Source organism: Varanus komodoensis, unplaced genomic scaffold, assembly GCF_004798865.1.
Source record: "Varanus komodoensis strain SLA01 unplaced genomic scaffold, ASM479886v1 scaffold2, whole genome shotgun sequence".
NCBI lineage: Eukaryota > Metazoa > Chordata > Lepidosauria > Squamata > Varanidae > Varanus > Varanus komodoensis.
In genome coordinates, this window is record NW_025335568.1 from 14,060,232 (window position 1) to 14,081,508 (window position 21,277).

Sequence of the window (21,277 nt, forward strand, 5' to 3'; positions counted from 1 at the left end):
GTCTGTCCCTGGCTAAGCCATGCATGACAACCATGCCAGGAGGAATTAAACTCCAAAGAGCAGGTTCTCTCGGGGTCCATTAATGCAAGAAGACTTGCAATTGTGAGCAGCAGCGTCACATGAAAGTAAACGGCACAACCCCAGAAATCGTGGGTGAAAACAGCACGCATCAGCCATGGGTCCTGAGAGCTGTTTGAGGGGGATGCTCCCTCTTGGGAACTGGAGTGTGTGCACAGGGGACAACCCTGGGCAAAGCATTGTGGACCTGGAAAGCCAGGTAGGTGGAAAGGAGGGCAGACCCCTCACCATATTGGGAGCCCAATGAGAAGGGCTCACCTTGACTGGCTCCTCTCTTCACCACTGCAACCTGCGTGTTCATCTGTTCTGGCCCACATGAAAGCAACGGTGAGGAGGGTGAGCACTTGATGCCATGGCTGTCTTGCTGGACAATGCGCTCATCTCTTCAGTAGCCCCCAGTGGTGTGGCAGAACCTGGGCTCACTTGATGCAGCTTGAGCACTTCTTAATTAGCTGGATCATTTTCATTCTCTGCCACCTTTCTCCCATTCCTTGAACTTGGCAGCAGTTCTTATAATAGTCAGGGTAAATTCTTCCCAGCAGCAATAGATCATGTAAAATATTTGGGGGGAACTTGGTCTTGAATGGGGAATTAAGGCCTCTTGGCTTTATAAAAGACCTATTCCTGATGCAGATAAAAAGTGATAGAAGTTTATTAATGCAGAGCAACACAGCTGTATGAAATTTTGGACATTCCCTGGGGGTGTGTTTATGGGGACTGGGTTTCAAAATTTACCACTGCACTGGTGGCACCCCCACCGAGGACTGCTTTCCCCTTGGGAATGCTTCTTGCGCTTAAACAAAGTGATGGTCGACAGCAGTCTTCACTAACCAGATATCCTGCAGTTGTGTGGATTGCAATCAACATACACGCTCACAAACCAGAATTAATAAAGACATTTGTTTTATTGTGTTATATTTGTTATTGTGAAATTCAGAGATGAAAAACAGCAAAACATGGCATTTCCTAAAGGGACTTGATCGAATCAATAGTGTACCTTCAGAATATCATTATAGAACTCATTTTCACATGCAAGTTTCTCTAAAGGCAATATCCAAAATAAATGCTACGGTACAGCTTGAAGCTAAAACTAGGTCTGTTTCATAGAGTATATCACATTTAGTGATTTGTTTAGCATATAAAAAGGACTCAACCACAAGAATGCAACACAGCTTTAAGAGCCCATCCATCTTAATTTTCAGCAGACAGATTTGAGGCCATTTGAGAGTGATCCTTGCAATGATCAGGAATGTTAAGGTCAATTCCCTGCGTAGTTTGGGCACTGGGGTTGAATGCCATTCATTAATATACAGCCAAAAAAGCTGTTTATTCCTGGATGTGTCTTTTCTGGGATAAGCAGGGACACTGCACTTTTCCCTGACTTGTGGCCCTCAGCATCCCCTGGCTGGCAGGGGATGCTAGGAGTTGTAGTCCAACCCATCTCAAGGGTCCAATTAGGAACGTTCTCTCCACAGGAGCAGAAAACTGTGCTCGGCTGTTCATGGTAGATCAGGCATCTTTCCACCACAAAGAGCTCGAATGTTCTGCAGCGGCTGAGATAATCTCTCCATTTATATGGCTGGCTGCTGCCAGGATGTGGCTGCACGGTGACAGCCACTTGCCCGGCCACTCACATCAGTCGGCACCTGCCAGCTATTGGCCCTGGGCGATTTCCTGAAAACCACATGCTGCATAGCTGCCTCAGGACCAGGTTTCCCGTGGGATCCCAAGGGCAATTTTCTCCCATAAACTACCTCCTCTCTCCACCTAACACCAGCAGATGCATGTTTGGTCGAGACCCTTCCCTCCCCGATGGCCTCACGCTGCAGCTTCTTTTTCTGTCTGGCATTTGGCCTGTGGATGCAAGGATTTTAAAGGTCTCCAGCATTTTTTGAAGTCTCAAAATCCCTTAAAACTGGTGAATTGATCAGCCACCTCTCTTACCATAGATGCTTTATTATTTTTAGGTTTTTATCGCTGTCGGGAAGCTGCCTTTGACATTTGATGGAATGGCAGAATATCAATCTCTCCCAAATACATAAAAAAGAACTCTATTGTTAAAACATAAGAACAGCTCTGCCAAATCAGATCTAAGGCCAATTAGACCAGCTTGTTGTTCCTATGATAGCCCATCAGCTGCCTGGGGGAAGCCCACAAGCAGGATCTGAGGGCAAAGACACCCATACCCATCCTCCACAGCAACTGGTAAGACAGTAATGTGAACCCACTGTGTCTAGCAGCCAATGTTCCTGAAATACATGCTTTAAGAACAGTTTAAATTTTTATTCTTGGGCTATGCATGATGCTCCCACAGAAGCCAATTTCTACCCACTTTAGAGCAGATGTGCTGGATCACCCCAGATCTACAGTTCTGCTATCGCATGGGGGCCTGTGATGATGCCATTATGTTCCTGTCCCTCCTTTATCCTGTTCTGGAAAAGTGGCAAGAAAACTTGGGACCTTCAGAGTGTTGCCCAGTAATATCACAAAAGCAGGGCCTTCTCAACAGCGGCACCCACTCTCTGAACTGCCACCCGTATGTGGCTTGACAGGCTGAACAGCAAGTTTCAGACACCTTTTGAAAACATACTTCTTTAAATGGACTTTGCCTGACAATGACAGTTATTTGCTGTTGATAGTTTTTGCTCCAAGTTTTAAATTGTGTATTATTTTTTAACTATTTTAGGTTGTATTACATATGTGTTTTCTCTGTAAACCACTTAGAGATTTTAGTATGTTAAAGGGCATATAAATATAATAAATAAATAAATAATCAATCCTCCCACCATACAGTATTACTACCCAAGTATGTGAAATCGGGAAGCTTGGTGACCAGAGACAGGGAATCACCAAGCTTTCAGTAAAAGCAGGGCACAGGGACTCATGCTGAATGGTACTGTGGGTGGAAAGATGACAGAAGGAACCAGTTGCGGTCTTGACCTGACTGCATCTCCCTCTCTTGGCTGTGGAACTCAACTGATGTTGTGGGCTCAGCCAGTCTGCCATATGGAGAAGACACTAACACACAGAGGAGGGCCAGTGTGGCTGTCAGAGTGTTGGACATGAGGTTCCCTGGGTCACTTGAAGCCACTCACTCTCAGGCTAATCTACCTCACAGGGTTGTTGTTGGTGATGAACCTTGTAAGTCACCTTGGGTCGCTTGCAAGAAGGAAGGCAGGCGATCAATTCAATGTAATAATAATTCCAAACATTCCACTCTGATTTCTGTGGGGGTAGGGCAGGACACCAATTTGATGTACAACCCTAGACCATCATCTTTAATAGTAAACAGATTCACAACATCTTGCTTCAAATTTGAATTCCCTTTTATTCATTTAGCATGTCTTTCCATTACCCATTGATCCGTTTAAACAATCTGAACACAATTTTAATGGCTGCAAGCATTATCTCCTGCGGAGAACCATTCCAATGATCTTCTAAGCCCTGGGGTCCTACTTGGTTTTGGCAGAACTGGTAGTTTCTTAGAAAGCAGGATGGGCAACTCGTGGCCTTCCGGGTGTCTTGACTACCATAGGTCATAAGCTCTACCCAGCATATCCAACGGTATGCAATAGTGTGCATAGACCAAGCTTTCTGGAGGGCCACTAGCTGCCCACCCATTTTAGAACATGCTTGAAATCACCCTAAAAAGGCCTTTAACCAAGATGCCACTGGAATCACTGTTGGCAGTTAAAGCTGCTTACATTCTGCCCTAGCAAAGTCTTAAAAAACAAAGAATACTTCATAACATGAAATGTGCTGGTGTTTTGGACCTTTTTGGGAGGTGAGGGGAAAGGAGAACAGACGGCACATTATTGCTTGACTGCAAATGCGTTTCGGCAGCCTTATGTGCCCAATGTATTGTATTCACTATTCGTCCCAATTTTTATGTTAAACTTTCAAAAAGAGAAAGCTGTACCATAGCTGCACTCTAATCACACCTCTGTCCACTGCTGGAAGCCTTATCTTTCCCTCATTATTTTCAGTTTTTTAAACTATCTACTGATATGTATTGGAAACACTATAATTAGAGGCATTAAGTCAGCTGGGAGGAGAGGCGAGTTGAATTCCTCAGCGGAAAGCTGCTGTAGAACGTCAAGACGGAGCTCACAGTTTCTCCACAAAGCAGAAAGCTTCCGTTGTTTTTGTCTATGTCTATTATCATGATTGGCTTCATCCACTATTGAAAGGTTTCTTGTAAATGACAGTGTGTGTGTGAGGTACGGGGGCAGGGGAAGAGACCCAGTTTTTTTTCCTCATGAACTTCAAAGTCCACTTAAACATGAAGGTTTTTCTTTGCTGGTTATTCCCTGTTTTCTTCCAACACATTATGAACAGTTCACGATCACATAATTTTAATATATCCCCTCAAAAAATCTCTTCAGATTCAGAATACTCAAAGTTCTAAGTTCATGAGGAGCAGAAAAGAGTGGAAGAAATGTAGCAGACTCCTTAATGGACATCACTTTGCAAACTGCGAAGACAATTTGGGCAGAAACAAGGTATCTGAAGGCACAAGAATAAACATCAAGGAACTGTAGCTCATCTGAACATGGAGGGAGCTGCGAACCCAACATGCCAAGAGGGGAACACACTTTGGTGCCAACAGAGAAAGACTAAAGTCAGTAAGAGAAGCCAAATGGCACCAGCTCTTACCTAACAATACCAACAACATTTACTACCATTCAAACAATCCACACAAAGTTCACATTATGGACAATAACAGGAAGGGAGTAAACATTGTACAGATTTCTTTCATCACCCAGCAGCTACAGAATAAATCTTCTAATGTGGCAGTTCACATATTAACCAGGAGTGAATTAGAAGCAAGGTGAGATGTGAGAGGAGACAGACGCTAAACCTAAACAAAGACAAATTAAGAGCTGGATTGGCCAGCCCTGTCCCCTTATGCATTAGCAGAGGCAGAAGCCCCATACGGATATCCTGGTTTACCTTGGGAGGAATAAAAATGATTGGCACGAACAGTGTATTTCACCTGAGGTTGGCTGTGAGATTTCCTGGAGCTAAAGGACTTTGCTTACACTTGCCCTTCGAGCAGATAAAAGGTGAATTCACTAGCCCTAGCCCAAGAGTTGGAGCTGGCACTAGACAGCCAATTAGCTACCACTGTCTTCTACTGACCTGCTTTAATATCACCCTGTGGTCCAGTCCTAAGCCATGCTTCTTCAGCACGTAAGTATTTAGGAAAGGAGACATTTTATCAACCACTTTTTGTTTAGTACACTGCACAACAAACACAGGCAAAGGTCAGGAGACCTTATGAAACTCACTTTTGTTGGGGTAGGTTAAGGCTTGCTTGCATTTCTCTCTCTGGAACGATTTTGACCAGCACTTCCAAAACAAGCAAACAAAAATCTCCACAAAACCTAAGATTTACAGTGATGCTACAGGATTGGGTGTGGTGTCCACAGATGTTTCTCCTGGTGTTCAACAGGAACCCTGTTCCTCTGGAATTTAATGTTAAGGTGTTTAAAGTTATTTTTTTAAATCTGGAGTTTGGCTGAAGCAATGCACTGATATTGATGGCCAGGTATGCAACTGCTTAGGATTAGGATGCTAGATCAACTACTGAATAAATCAGTGATTTTGATAGGGAATCATTTTGGTCCCACATCTGGCTTATAGCAGATCTTGTAGCAGGTTGTGCTTAAATCCTATTGAAATTATGGGCATGCCTTGTTGATTTCAATAGAATTTAGCATATGATCCTCTGCATATTTACATACAAACAAGCCCAACTGAGTTCAATGGGACCTACTTCCATTTAAGTGTCCACGGAATTTCAGCTTTAAGCATGGCTTTTCTGGTTTAAGGGCAGATATATGACTGTAGCCTTCCTTTAAGCTTAACACAAACCTGCTTCCTTTAGCTTGTTTTTCTCAGTTCCACCTACAGGCACCTAAGTAACTATTGACAGACATGAGTTCTTACTGCTAGACTGTGCAAACATTTCCAAAGATTATGCAGATAATATCTGTCTCAAATACAAAGATGAATGCTTGGCTCTTTAAAAAATGCAATGGTTGTTTTTAAGGGACTTGGGGTTTCTTTTTCTGCTTTTGCTTAAAGCAAACCTTTCAAGGAGAGGTTGGAGAACTGGCAACCTTGCAGGAAACCAGTTCCTAGCATTATGGTTCACACACCAAACTAAGCCACCTTGTGAATAAGTCATGGTGGGGTTTTTTTTTGCTGAACAACCCATGGTACTCCTGCCAGACATGTGGGCTCATCATGGATTGTTCTCTACTGCTTTCCCCCTCAATCTTCCAGGTGGATCTACCGATAACCCAGAAACATAGTGGCAGAACCATCTTCCCTTCTCCTTCTTGCTCTGATTGTTATCCTTTTGTATTTGCCGCTATTTTGTTTTTATTTTTTGGGAGCCTGAAAAAAGCGCAAACTAAAGCTTTAGTTTGCACTAAAGTGCAAACAAGCACTAAAGCACTTGTTAGGCTCATGTAAAATGGATTTTTTTTTTTTTTACATTTTGTTAGCCCTTTGCAAGCATATGCTTCCGGCGATCCAGGATGTGTAGTCTTGCCTGGTCAATGTTCTTGGTTGTCTCGGCTGTCAAAGGGAGGACCAGGCAGACTATCAGGCAATGCTACAACCAACCAGTGATGTCACTGAAATCCCAAGCAGTGAAATTTGGGTTTATGCAGGTTCAGTCTGACATTTTCTGGGGGACAACCAATTTCTAAGGGATTAGATGTCCATCTAAACAACAGGATGTTCCCCTGCAGCCCCCAAATCTGCCCCGGAGAGTATTTTGCCAGTGGTTTATATTTCACTGGCAGGTGGCCTGTGTTGGTTCAGAATTCTGAAAGTTAAGTTTAATTGATTTACAGTTGTTTCTTAAGGGTCTGTGTTTTACCAAATATATTCCAAATGAATTTCTATTATCCTACTATGGTCAATTGTTTTGCCTTTTAAAGAAAAAAGATAGGTAATTTATGTAGAAGCAGATCTGGCTATTCAGGCTTTGCTTAAAGAACTTGTTATGAAGATGGGGCGGGGGGGGGGGGAGAAGACTTGGAGTCAGATGGTCACTTCTGGAGCCTTGCAATAGATGAAACCATTACTTTAAAGGCGGCTCTAGTAGAATGGCTGATGTTGTCACAGAAGAGTGGAATTATCCGAACTTGAGCAAGCATTGCTGTAGTACGTATGTACCACTGACCTTTCTAGTGAGCTTGTTGATTGTACAGCCTTGCACTTTGAGGGTGGCTTTTGCTTTTCTGAGGTGAAAAGTTAGATGAAAGCTGAAACTTTATCTGAAAACTATGATTTCCCTTCCCCCTCATTTTTCTTTCTTAGTCTAGCTTCCAGATCTATAAAGTGCCAGTTATGCAACTGGAGTTACAAAACAATTAATCTACTGAGCCTTCCAGCTGGGTGCATCACAAGGAAAAAGGGAGTAGTTAGCAGAAAGGGGAGTAATTTGGAATCGATTTTTAAAAAATTGATCAGTGTCAGTAAGAGGTTCTCAGAGCTGGGCTGTTGAGCTTTTTTCTAACAAGAAAAACTGTTTAAATCCTGCTGAGTCCAGCTGATACCCTCTTCAAAAGTTACTCTTGAGGGAAGACTACTCCCTAAAGTATGTGTCCTTTCTATGCTATTCTGAAATAATGAAGTGAGAGCGGATCCTCAAATCATTCCTTCCAGATAGCAAGGGAACTCCTGTGTTGCTAGAAACCACATCACAGGCTCTTCCAATGTGCCCTGGAGCTTCTGACTTTCCTGAAATGGGAAAACGAGGATGAAGCAGTGGATCTGTGCTGCTAAGATAGTATCAGAAGGGATGCTCACATTTGCCTTTGACTTAAAGAACAAAACAGGCCAAAAAGACAGAATTAAGTTGGCCATGTGGCCTTCCTAAGGTCCATCCTCGAAGATCTCCTCCATTTGAATGACTTCCTGGTCCAAATCCAGTTTAAAGACTAAAGCATTGTAAAATGGGAGAGCTAGGGAATTGAAAAGGGAGTTGAATTACATATCAACAGCTGACAGCACCCAAACAGCAGACTAAGAAGGTGCAGGGATGGCAATTTTCTCTACTATGCATGGTAGAGAATGGTATGCATTGGTATGTATTGTAATTCTGTATAAGTTACAGCACTTGACACATGTATCTACAAATTTGCCTAGCCAAGTTTTATGCAAAAAGCATTCTAATTTGTCTTCTTATTTGGCTGTACACTTCCTCTTTTCTTGGTGAAGTGTTAAATGGCCACCCTGGGCAAAGATGGTGGTTAGAATAGAAGCAGCTATTTTCTTTGGTTGCATCTGCAAGGAACACAATACTAGAGAAAAGTGCAACCACGTGGTCCTATTGCCCCCTAGTGCTGTCAGGCAACACTGGGTCAAGGCAAGGTTTCTCACTAGCACTAGTTGGATGGGTATGGATTGGCACTCTAGGACCAGATGGAACTCACATTCGGAAGCCAGAGCAATGCTCATCTCTGGCAAGTGGTCTTAGTTTCTCTAGAATGGATCTCTAGGGATGTACACCTCACTATCGAGAACCTGTTCCAGAACAGGGGTGGATAAGCTATGCTCCCAGGTCAGGGATTATGGACACTGCAGTCTAACATTTGGAGAGCCACAGTTCTCCATCTGCACACTAGCACTGGGTTTGGCACTTCTTTTCTGGACTGTGGGCCCACTTGGCAATTTGAGAAATAGCCCTGGGCATCATGCCAAAGGGGCATCCAGGGTAGGCACTGGAAAGGATAAGAATCCTGTCCCAAGGCAGTGGGATGGTCTGAGCCCAACAGGCTAAGGAGCTGCTCTGAACCCACAATTTTCAGTACAACACAAACCTATCACATAGCCATTCCTGATGCCAGTAAGAAAACATATTAAGAAAATAAGTGTATGTGGGAGAGGGTCTTGGAGAGAGCCAAAACATGTCTGGGGATACCCAGATGCCCACGGGAGTCACGTTATGTACCATGCTCTAGAATGTGCAACAAAGGTGCAATTCTACACATCCTTAGCCAGAAAGAAGACCTACAAGGCTGACTGGTGAATGCTGGGAATTGTAGGGCTTTTCTCTCTCTCAGCATGCATAGGATTGTGCCATAAAGCCTTTTATTTCCAGAAGAAAGAGAATTCAAATGCTCTCCATGACAATGTATGGTGTCATGAATCACAGCACATTGATTTTAACAAGGTCTTCCTTTGCCCATTTCTCCCCCTGCCTCCCCAGCAGCTGGCAGGAAGTGAGCACGCAACAACAACTGTGTCTCGGGGAAGCTACTATCTCCTTCTATAGGCTAGAAGTGTCAATGAGCATGAATAGACTTTAAAAAGAGTGACGCAGCATCTTTCATCTTTCTAATCTTCTCTACATTTTCATGTGTTATGGAAAATCCTAACTCTTTCTCTGCTGTCTGATGAGGGGGAAGAGCTACTTAAAAGGACAGCATTTCACAACATAAATCCCTCATGCTCCAGTCCTAAGCACCCGAGGCTTCCCGAGGCCTACAGTGTAACACAGTTAATAGCTCTTTGAGCCAACCTAATTGTGCATTAGATAAAGCCTTGGGACAAGAGCTCCAATTCTGTTTTATGTGAGTCAAAGGGCAAAAGGACTTCCTCCTCTGGTTAAGCCTTATACTTGGAATTCTAGTCCATGGCAGCCTCCTCCAATTTTGTTCCTTCAAGATTTGCTGGACTACAATTCCCATAAATCCCAGTCAGCAGATTTGGGAATTATAGCTTGCCTGGTTCTCGACATTCTAGGAGCTACAGTCAAGCACATCTGGATAGCCCCAGATGGGAAGGTTATCCTGCTGGAGTTATATTTAGTAAAACAACAGAAGTATCTTCTTACTTCTCTTAAAGATCCCTCACAGGATTTATGAATGTAAGAAAAAGCAGCTCTCTTTCACTATCAACTCAACCCAGGTTCTCCAAATTATATATATGTGAATACGTGCGTGCCCCCCCCCCCTTTGGAATATCCGCTAGATTATCTCACAGCTCTTGAAATTTTCCTTATCTACATTATTTAAAATGCCCTGTATAATTGATCAACAACTTTTTTTAAAGGATCTGATCCCCTCCCTCCATTCTGCCTATAAAGTTGACAGGGCTTGCTGCAGTAAATGGGACATTTTAGAAATTGTGCTTCATTAAGTGCTTATATTTTCATTAAGCCACAGACCAGGGTTAGTGGCTTCTATGTGAACATAAAAGATGCACATGCCATTTGCTGAAATAAGACAGCTAAGATGCCATGGCTACTGGGAATACGATTTACACCCTTTCATTCTCTCTTCTTGCCCTTGCACCCCATCTCCTGCCACCCACCCACACACACACGGCCTTCCCCAGTGACTGCATCAGATCCAAGCAACAATGCTGAGCTTCAGGTCTTATTTTCTATGGATTCCCATGTACGTTTTTACAAATGGCTACGAATGGACTTGCATCACCTTCCCACCCGCAATTTGCAATCTTTCAATCCAACACAGAAGAAGCAGCAGGGCGAACACAGCAATTTGGGCGTCGAAAATTCTGCAGCATGGACTGGAAAACGTTGTGATGCCTCCCTTTCAGTTTTTTATTCGAAGATGTATCTGAAGAAATGGATTTACGGGTCTGGGTGCTCTGTGCCTTAATTAGTTTTTCATGTTCTCTGATCTGCCTCTGCAAGTGGTTCTGGATAGCAATCCCCAATGATTCGGGGTCTAGGGATGCCCCATAAACCTCCCAGGTCATGCCTTGTTCATCCCATACGACGTCCCTGACATGCTTAGAGTGCTTCAGCTGCACTTTGGCCTCGGTAGCAGGCATGGATTCTTCCTTGTTTCCACCAAGGCTTGGGACAGGTTTGCCAGAGTCAGGAGGTGCTGGTAGATCAAGTTCTGGTCCTTTCCTAGTCTCATTGTTCTGGGTTCCTGGGCAAGGGACAGGATTTCTGCCCAACTCAGACTCTAGGTCAATGGGCAGATGGTGTCTGTCAACTACTACTGCTTCTTGGTTAGCTGCTGGGAATGCAGTCTGCTCTTTCTGCACTGCAACTCGAGCACACATTTTCTGGGGCCCAGGATCTACCCCTGTATTACTTGCCTCTTGCTCTTTAAGGCCAAGATGGATGAACGTGCCTTCCTTCTTTGGTTTTACATCCATGAGACTATCTGGGCTTATCTCAAAGTCATTAGGAGTCTTGGCTGGCAGCTGCTCCACTTGATTACTTCCGTGAGCACCAACAGTGATGATTACAGCCTTGGCTTGTTCAGATCCTACGCGACACAGTGGGGACGCCTGTTGATTGTCCCTAGGAGAGGACCCAAGCTGCTGATATTGAGGGTTGCTTTCTGAGAAGGAAGAACATGGAGGTAGCTTGCTTTCATTGTCTGGAGGATGTGGGGAAGCCGCAGGCTGATTACTGGCACTGATAGTAGCTTGGTGAGCAGGTCTTGTCCTCAGCAGAACTGAACTATCTAAGAGTGGCTGAGGAACATCACTGTGGCTTCTAGTCATGTCTGCTATTTGTACTTCTGTCCTCTGCACTGATGTTTCTTGAGGAGTCCCAGATGCCGGTGGGCATGGATGCTCTGTGTTGACCAGCAAAGCTGTGTGGACTATATCAGCCCTGCCTGCCAGGTTGTCCTGAAATCCAACAGCCTGGACTCCCTGCCATCCATCCACTGCAGCTGGTGCTTGAATACACACTTCAGGCAGGATGGATGGTTCCTTCCCTCCAGCTTCTGTGTAGATGATTTCTAACTGCTCTTGCTTTTCCTTTGGCTCAGCAGGCATGCTTTCTCTTAAGTAGGCTGCCAAGATACTTGGGCTGGTGGAAGCTGATTTGCTTTCTACACTTGCTACAGCCTGGACCTCGGCATCTTGGCAGCTCCTGCTCATCACTAGCTTGCCTTCAGGCTGCACAGTCATTGTCCCAGTGTCTCTGAACTTGGACGGCTCTGGCATGGCCCTCTCCACCATCTCATCACTGGATAAAGGCCTTGGTGGGCTCTCAAGGCTGGACTTGGGCTCCATCTCTGGCCCAGTCCAAGCACTTGGGGCGGGACTTGTATTCTTTGTTCCCTTTAAGTCTGTGTCCAAACAGGCAGGTGCTTTTGAGTCAAGATCAGAAACAGGTTCCAATTCCTTCACTGAAGCAGGTGCTTGAGTTTTCCTGGGACCAACCAGTTCGTCCATCATCTCCTCTGGTGCTGGGGTGGGCTGCTGGGCTTTCAGAGGAGTTGGAGCAGGAGGAGGATCATCATGGGGCTTACTCACCATGCCACCTCCGGAGGGAGAACTTGCCGGACCAATGCCACCATAAGCATCACTTTGCACAGTCTGGGTAGCCTCCTGCCTAGCAGGAACCTTGACTGCAGCTTGCACTGAGGAACTGGCATCTGCTGGGAGCTGCCCTTTGGTGCCACGGTTGGCTTCTTGCTCAGAGTTGTTCACTGGCTCCAGGGGTGCTGGACGGCCTATCTTGGAGTGGCTCAAGGACCCAGGAGAAAGCATGCTGGGGCGGTTCATGTCATACCCACAGTGCCGCTCACCCCTTGGAATGTCAGCTTCTGTTGCATACTTCAGTTCAAACAGGTGCTCTCCAGCAGGCTGCATCTTGGCAGAAAATGGATAGCCATTACTGCTCCTCTCTATGCTTGCTGGCTTGTGCTGGTGTTTAGGAGACTGCAGCTCTGTCAGGCCGTTCTCCTCCTCACAAGCTGTGACCAACGAAAGCTTGGCAGACCTCAGAGGATCTGGTACAGTCCCCATGGAAATGCAAAATGCTACAAGTGCCAGTCAGATTTGTCCAGGGACTCTCAGTGTTCTGCTGGAGGTAGGGGTACTGGAGAATCTTCCCCACAACAGCCTGTGAAAGAATAAGACATGAAAACCTATTAGTAATATTTTCAGATAAAAAGCAACAAAGTATCTAGTGTAGACTTTGAAGAAAGCACATTTAAAAAGCATTGGCAGCGGGGAGGGTTCCCTGCCACCCTCCCTTTTAGGTAGAGTCCTACAGGTAGTCTAGCTCTCCAACGAAGAATGGAATGGGGGTACGCTGGCTTCAAAGCCTGTATTTTGGGGGACACATCATCACAGGGGTGGCAGCCCAACCTTCTACACACATGTGTTCTCTGCTCCAAGATGAAGCGCAGATTTAAAAGAGGTTGGGGGGAGGGGGAGGGGGCACTGTTCATAATCCATAGATAATCCATCGATTCACCTGCTTCTTCCCCACTAGGGTGATGCATGCATGCAAGAACCAAGGGCCCTGGAGATATTTGGACCCTGGCTGGTGATATTTCTTCATGGAACGCAAAAGTAAATGGGACTTGGGCTGGGCTTACGCACAATGCCATTCATGCCTTAGTTTTCCCCATGCCAATCTGAATGTGTGGATCTGGGATGCTCCTTCGGGACACAACACTGCCTGCTCTCGTGAAGAGCAATCTCCCTGGAATGGTCAGGTGGGAGGATGGAGGCCATCAGCCTATCAAAGTTGGCTTTTGGTGTCCCAAAGTTGCCCCATAAGTCATGCCTCTTCTGCACACCTGACGTGAGGCTCTTGTTTGTGACACACATTTATTTCATTTCATTTCTATGCTGCCCAAGGCTTTCTGGGCAGCTCACAAAGCTATAAAGAACATACAACAAGAAACAAAACCAATATATCATCATCAAAAATAAAATAACCCCAAATAAAAGGGTGACAATAGGCCCACAACAACCACAATCAAATTGTCCAGAGGCATAGTTGCAAGACAAGATAGGGGACAGTATAAAAACTGAGAATAAAAGTTCACCGTTAAAATACTGGGCAAACAAAAAGGTTTTTTCCTGGCATCAAAAGGAATAAAGAGTAGGTGCCAGCCAAACCTCTTTCTGAAGCTGGTTCCAGAGTCAGGGTGCCACAATCAAAAATGCCCTTCTCCTGGTAGCCACCCTCTTGCTAAAGTTATAATACTTGCTAAATACTTGCTAAAGTTATAAACAATTTGTAATTTTTGAGGTGCCAATCCCTCCTAATACTGATTTGAATTTAGCTTCCATTCTAAATAAATTGGTACCCGAATTTCTTTCTTTTTTCTTCCCTTCCTATTCCTTTTCCTGTTTGTATGGTATTTAATAGATTGTAGGCAGGTACTTTAAAAAATCCTTTATAAATAAACAAACTATACTTTCATCAATATTTTCAAATCTCCAAAAGGGAAAAGAGAAGCAGCTGGACCAGCAAAAAGGCAAGGTGACGCTGCAAGAGAAAGGCACATAAATAGGCAAAAGACAAAGCAAAACAAAACAAAACCCACCCAAAAAACAAAAACCTCCGCCTCCTAGAAAAATTGCCAGGTGGACACACACAGTGTTTATAGTCCAGAGTAATCACCTTGAAGTTTAGTTTTCTTGGAAAAGATGCCTCTGGACCAGCTGAATTAAAGAATAAAGTTTTCAGCCAACACCCCTAACTACATAAAAAGTAAACCCATTCTCATAAAACTTTATGTCTTGCCTCCTCAGACAAAAGAACGACTAAGCCGGGCACCAGTCGACACATAAATGGGCAATTTCTCCTACACATACTGAAAAATGCACTTTGTGAAACGGCTTCACCTGCAATCTTGCATAATTGTACTTTTCTTCCAGTGGCTAAGAATAAACTACTCAGGGCTGGAGAAAGGAAGAATAGCGATGGCTTACTTCCTAAACCTCAGCTGATCTAAAATGCTTAAATGTCTGGTATGAAGTCTCAGGCAAAAGGAGAAGGGGACAGCAGAGGTTAAGGTGGCTGGATGGGGTCACTGGAGAGGTGGGTGTGGGCTTGGGTGGACTCTGGGGGATGGTGGAGGACGGGGAAACCTGGAAAAATGTCCATGGGGTCATGAAGAGTTGGGCAAGACTTTGCAACCAAACAAGATGAAGCCCGAACCCAAAGTGTAGCAAATACAGTTATTTAAGTTTTTTCACACTTAAGCAAGAAATCAAATCCTACCCTTTGACCAACTTCTGGGCTGACCTGTCTGATAGATGTGGAAGAAGTAAACATAATTGTCTATGTGGTCAGCACCCACACTCAAAGATGGGCTAAGCCATCTGTGTTTGGAGCCACGATCCTTATTTCCTCATTACTCACTGATGTGGTATAGTGGTTAAGAGTGTGGAACTGGGACTTGGGTGTTCTCGGTGCTAATCTGCACTCATCCATGGTGCTTACTAGGTGACTTTGGGCCAGTCACCAATGATTAACCCAACTTTCCTCAAAGGGTTGCCAACAATGGTGGCCAACAGCTGCCAATGGACTCCATTTAGTCATGAGCCATTGGTTGTCCATTGCTGCTCTCAGAAGCAGCAGTCCCGGGGAAGAATTTCTCAACCTGTAAACTATTTCCCTGATTAAACTGCTCCCTCCACCTCTTATTCAATTATGGTGGCTAGTGAAGTCAAAGTCTCATGTTCTTTTATAATGGGGTTACCTTTCCATCAGGTGACGCTATGAAGTCTATTTAAGTTGTGGCATATTTCAGCTGAGCCTCTGCAGAGCAATTACTACATGAGGAGAAACAAAGATGGGAACTTCCCCAATACAGCAAAGAATGTCTCTGATAGGATCTCCTGGCATTTCTCATGAGACAGGCTGTGCACAGATGCCTGCTAAGGTGACAGTAAAAGCTGCTCAGATGGAATGTTTTTATCTGGCCTGGTCAGAAGGCAACAAGTGAAGCAAATGACAAGAAAAGCCCCACCAACTCCAGTGTCATCAAGCGAGAGAAAACACACACACACTCTCACATGGCTTTACAAATTAAAAATCTGCACAACTAACTTCTCAAAGCTACAGCATGTGCTGAAAGTACAACCCTTCCTTTTGTAAGACATTTACTCTTCTTTGTCAAGATGTGAGACACTGCAAACAGATTTATCCTTCTTCCCAAGGTGAAACGAAAGGGGAGAGGGCTTACAAGCAAATATATTAGTTAATTCAGACAATGCTTCAACAAGGCGACAGCTTTTATTTAGGCAAAAGTTATTCCTATCTTGTAGGTCTAGGCACCCCTTCCCGAACAGAAGTATTCTTTCTTGGCGAATCCACTGGACTCACTGTTTGCATGACAAGTTTGTGTGCAGCTGGGGCTATTTGTCTGCATATATGAACCATCACATTTAATACCTGGTTGAAAAGAGGAAAGCAAAATGTTCTAAGAAAAATGTGTTTTCTAAATTATCATAATATATGACCATTTTGTCCACCAAAGATTACCTTTCTAAAATCTATACAATTGTGCAGATTCAGGAGCATCCCTCACCATGGAAGAATTATTGATTATCTGAGAAGTGGAGGATTGTACTGCCCTGCCCAGAGCCAGCCCCAAATCTGTGCATGTTGGATTCACAGCTGAACAGGGAATTGGGTATGCAGGTTTGCCAGGTTTCTGTGCATCCCAATTCTACTTCACTGTGTATACATTTGCCAAGGTCTGCAGATGGGTATATTTACTTATCCCAATGCCACAGGGATTTTGTAGGCTTATGTACCTCTATTTAACATACAAAGAAAAGACATACACCTTTGCAAGTGTGACTGGCACAAACCAAATGGGAGGGAGGGAGGGCTGGCAACATCACCTTAAAAAGTCAGTGGAAGTGCACCCCAAATATGCAACCAATTATATATTTAAGTACACAGCAATTTTCTCTTGCAAAGAAAAAGTTTGCAAACTCACATGAATTCAACCGGGCTTCAAGGTAGAACCTGAAGGACTACAACAAACTCGACTTTTCTTGATTTTTGCATTCATAGTCAACAGGTTAACAAAATCTCTTTATGAAATGTTTTCCAGTTAGCACACTTCCTTATGACCCAGAAAAACGGGTTTTAAAAAATCATTTCCTGCAAAACTCACCACTCAGGCTTGGAGGGAAGGTGTCACAACTTCATTCACATATATTTACATGCACCTGCATCTTGACTTCTGCAGATGATCAGATTCAGTCAAGAAGTTCACGTGATCAGTTTTCTGTGGTCAGGGAAAGAGCTTTAGATAACATGGTGTCATGGGTTCTTCTGGTACATAGCAAGTTGCCTTCTATTGAGTCAGACTCTTGACCCATCTAGCCTAGTTCTGTCACCACTGACTGGCAGCTGCTCTCTGTGGTTTCAAGTAAGAGCTTTTCCAGTCCTACCTGGTGAAACTGAGTGAAGAACCTGTAACCTTTTGCGTGCAAGCCACATGCTCTTCCACTAAACTAGCATCCTTCTCTCAGGACACAATGTCACTGGCCTTCTTTGATCGATCGATCGATCAATCTAATCTTCCAATGATCTGGTTTAATGCTCAGGTACCAATGGTGGCAGAGATAAGCAATCTACTGAATATGTTGAACAAGACTGGTTTCCCACAAGCCACTGTCCTCCAGGGGTAATGGACTATCATTCCCAACCAGCATGACCAACACACCTGTACAAAGTTATATGTAGTCCAACAATTTTGAAGGGCACCAGGTTGTGAACAGTTGACCAAGACTCTCCTGCATTGCTTTATGGCATGTAAGAATGTTACAATTGAGGAACAATTAGTGCCATTTAGATGTAGATATCCAGTGAGGTAGTATATGCCATTGAAAATGGAAAAATATGGCATGTAGCCACTGTGAGCAATACCTTCTGAGTGGAAAAGGAGGGTACCAATTGCATAGAATAAATAAAATTCTGCTTGTGCTGCAATTTCCAACCACTGTTTAAGATGCAGACATATACATGGGGAAGGAAGACGGTATCTCAGGATCTTGGAAACTTAAGCCAGACAGGTGGCTGAGAGACAGTCATAGACTTCTGGGTGGAACATAATGACTGATCACTTCTTCAGCAGTGTGCCAACTAACCAAAGGATTAGCCAAATAAAGTATGGTTCTGGCTGGCACATTGAAAAGCAAACCGACCAGAAATTTCCTGAGACTTTCTTGTCCATGCTTTCCAAAGTGCCAACAGTAGCTTTTTTGGTTTTCAAGATTTGCAATTTGTAGATTATGAGCCAAAAAGGAAGGACAGTGATTCTCCAGTGGATAGTCTTACAGTGATTTCACAGTACTACAGAACAGCAGAGTTGCAAGAAGGCTATAAGGCCATCAAGCTTAATCTCCTGCTCAGTGCAGGATTTCAAGTTAAAGTACCCCGACAGATGGCTGTCCAACTGTCTCCTGAATGCCTCCTGTGTGGGAAAACTCACAGCCTCTCTAGGTAATTATTTCCATTGTCATACTAACAGTCAGGAAGTTTTTTTTTAAATTGGCTAATGCTCGGTTGGAATCTAGCTTCCTCTAACTTAAGCCCATTATTCTATGTCCAGTACTCAGGGATGATCCCAAGGGTATGGAATGGGCTTCCACGAGAGGTCGTTGAGGCCCCATCGGTGAGGATGTTCAAGGATAGGCTAGACATGCACATGGTGGGCATGTCGTGAGCGGAACTCGCTGGAGCCTGGGGTCAGACTAGATGGCCCAGGAGACCCCTTCTGAGTTGCTCTGTTTATATGTTTCTATGATGGTGAAGATGTATCTTGGCCCTCTTCTGTGTGACAGCCTTTCAAGTTCAAGAAGAAATGAGTCAGGAGTATGCACTTGGTGGTCCCCTCAAGAGCATCTGGCTTAATGTAAGTTGAGCAAGGAAGAAAAGGAACACAATGGTTGGTGTCTATTACCGACCACCCAGTCAAGGAGAAGACAAGGATGAAACTTTTGAAAGGCAAACTGCCGATGTTTCAAGGAGGCATGACGTAATAATTGAGGATGACTTAATTTCCCTGATCTCTGTTCGTAGACAAATTCTCCTAAACGCAGCTCCTCCAAGAGATTCCTAACGTGTGTTGCTGATATCTTCCTCCAACAGAAAGTGGAGGAAGGAACAAGAGGAATGGCTATTTTTGATTTGATACTAACCAACAGGTAAGGCCTAGTGGACAAACTGGCAATTACAGGAACTCTGGGAGAAAGTGACCATGCCATAATTGAATTCTTGATTCTAAAGGGAGGAAAAGCCAAATGTAGCCAAACATGTACCCTGGATTTTAGGAAAGTCAAGTTTCATAAACTCAGAACAATGATAAAGTCCCATGGCAAGTGATTCTAATGAGAAAAGGAGTCTAAGATGGGTGGGGATTTTTAAAAAAGGAAATTATAAAGGCACTATTACAAGCAATTCCAAAAAAGGTAAAAGACAACAGGAGGAGCCCATGTGAAATGTTTAGAATTACGTGAAAACAAAAAAGGACCTGTATACAAAGCAGAAAGAAGGACAGGCTATAAAAGAAGGATACAGGAAGGATACATGGAATTGCAGGGAAGGAGACAGGAAGGATAAAGCTAGAAATGAATTGAAGTTAGAGAGGGATGATAAATGCTACAAAAAAGCCTTCTTCAGATATGCCTAGAGTAAGACAGAGGAAAGAAATGGGGGTTCAACTACTGAATGTGGATGGCAAAATGATAACAGATGACAAAGAAAAGGCAGAAGCGCTCACTTCCTACTTTGGGTTAGTCTTCTCCCAAAAGAAAATCTATGCCCTTCCTGATGAAAGGGAAGTACAAGATGAAAGAGCAGGATGGAAGCTCAAGATTGATATGCAGATAGTTAAATAGTGGGTTGAATAAGTTCAAATCTCCAGAACCCATCTTATGATGAACTCCATCCTAGAGTCATAAAGGAGCTGTCAGAAGAACTCTCAGAACCACTCTATTGTCTTTGAGAAATCACGGAGGGCAGAGAAGTGCCAGATGACTGGAGAAGGGCAAATGTCCCTATCTTCTGGGGGGGGGGGGGGGACTGGAGACCAGTCAGTCTGACGTCAATCCCTGGGAAAATTCTGGAGCAGATTATAAAGCAGTCAGTCTGCAAACACCTTGAAAACAATGAAGTGATTACTAGAAGCCGATGTGGCTGCAAAAAGGGCAAATGCTATTTTAGGCTGCATTAATAGAAGTATCACTTTCAAGTCACATGAAAAACTAGTTCCTCTTTACTCAGCACTGAGGTTAGGCTTCATCTGGAGCACTGCATCCAGTTCTGGGCACCACAGTTTAAGAAATATGCAGACAAGCGGAAAAGAGTTCAGAGGAGGGCAGCAATGATGATCCAGGGACTGGAAACAGAAGTCCTATTGGGAGAGACTTCGAGAACTGGGTATGTTCAGCAATGAGAAAAGAAGGCTGAGGGGGGACAGGGGGTACTTATCACTCTATAAGTACTTCAAAGACCATCACAAAGAAGGAGGTCAAGATCTCTTCTCAAGGATACCAGTGTGTAGGACACGGAATAATCAACTCAAGTTGCGACAACTCAGTTTCAGGCTGGGTTGAGCAATATGACAGTGGGACCAGTTGCCTAGAGAGGTCGTGGGCTCCCCTACACTAGAGACATTCAAAAAGAAACTGGACAGTCAGAACATTGTTTATTATAATCAAACTAAAGGTAGTGTGGGCAGCTGCAATGAAATGGTCTCCACATATTCTTGGAATTCCTTGTCTTTGGGTTACCATCAGCTCTGGATCTGGATTGACCTTCCTATGCCTCTGCCAAAGCACCTTCGTACGTCCATTTTCCCTATATTCAGCTATCTTATGCACAGACCGTACATTGTCCACTGGACTGGTAATTCCACTGCACAGGGCCAAAACATCCACTGAATCTCTTCCTCATTTTCATCAGAGTCCAAAACCTGAGTTGCTTACAGAAGCTGAGCAGAACTAGATCAAGATCTACTGGATGAACTCCTGTAGATTTGCTGTAGCTCCACAAGGGTTTGGGAATCCCATTTTTTAAATGACACTCAAATGTAAAGCTCCCCCCACCTCCTGCCAAACTGAGCTGCAAAAACAAAGAAACTGCTAAAACCAAAAAAAACCTGAGAGGAAAAAACAAGAATTGAACTGTGTGAAAGGACAGAGCTTAGCATGGAAACAGACACCCACTCTTCACTCTGCCCTTGTAAGGCTTCAACTCTGACTGCATTTAGTATGACTCAAGTAGACACTCTCCAAGCATGTTTGGCACATTGCAGATGCACCTCAGGATTCTAGCAAAAGAAGAATTCCTGCAAGACTGAAGACTTCACAGAATCACAGAGGTCATCCAGTTCAACCCTTCATCAATGCAGGATCTACAACAGAGGATGCAACAATTTTGACAAGTGGTTGGCCATTCTCTGCTTAA

General features: G+C 44.0%; 1 protein-coding gene across 1 annotated transcript in view; it reads right to left on the reverse strand.

The window, feature by feature from the left end:
* Positions 1–964: 964 nt before the first annotated feature.
* Positions 965–21,277, reverse strand: part of GPRIN3 (GPRIN family member 3) — a 50,079-nt gene continuing 29,766 nt past the window's right edge. Inside the window, exon 2 of the mRNA XM_044428424.1 lies at positions 965–12,946. Within this exon, the coding sequence (XP_044284359.1) occupies positions 10,567–12,849 (2,283 nt within the window). The 5' untranslated portion in view covers positions 12,850–12,946 and the 3' untranslated portion in view covers positions 965–10,566. The remainder of the gene's footprint in view (positions 12,947–21,277) is intronic.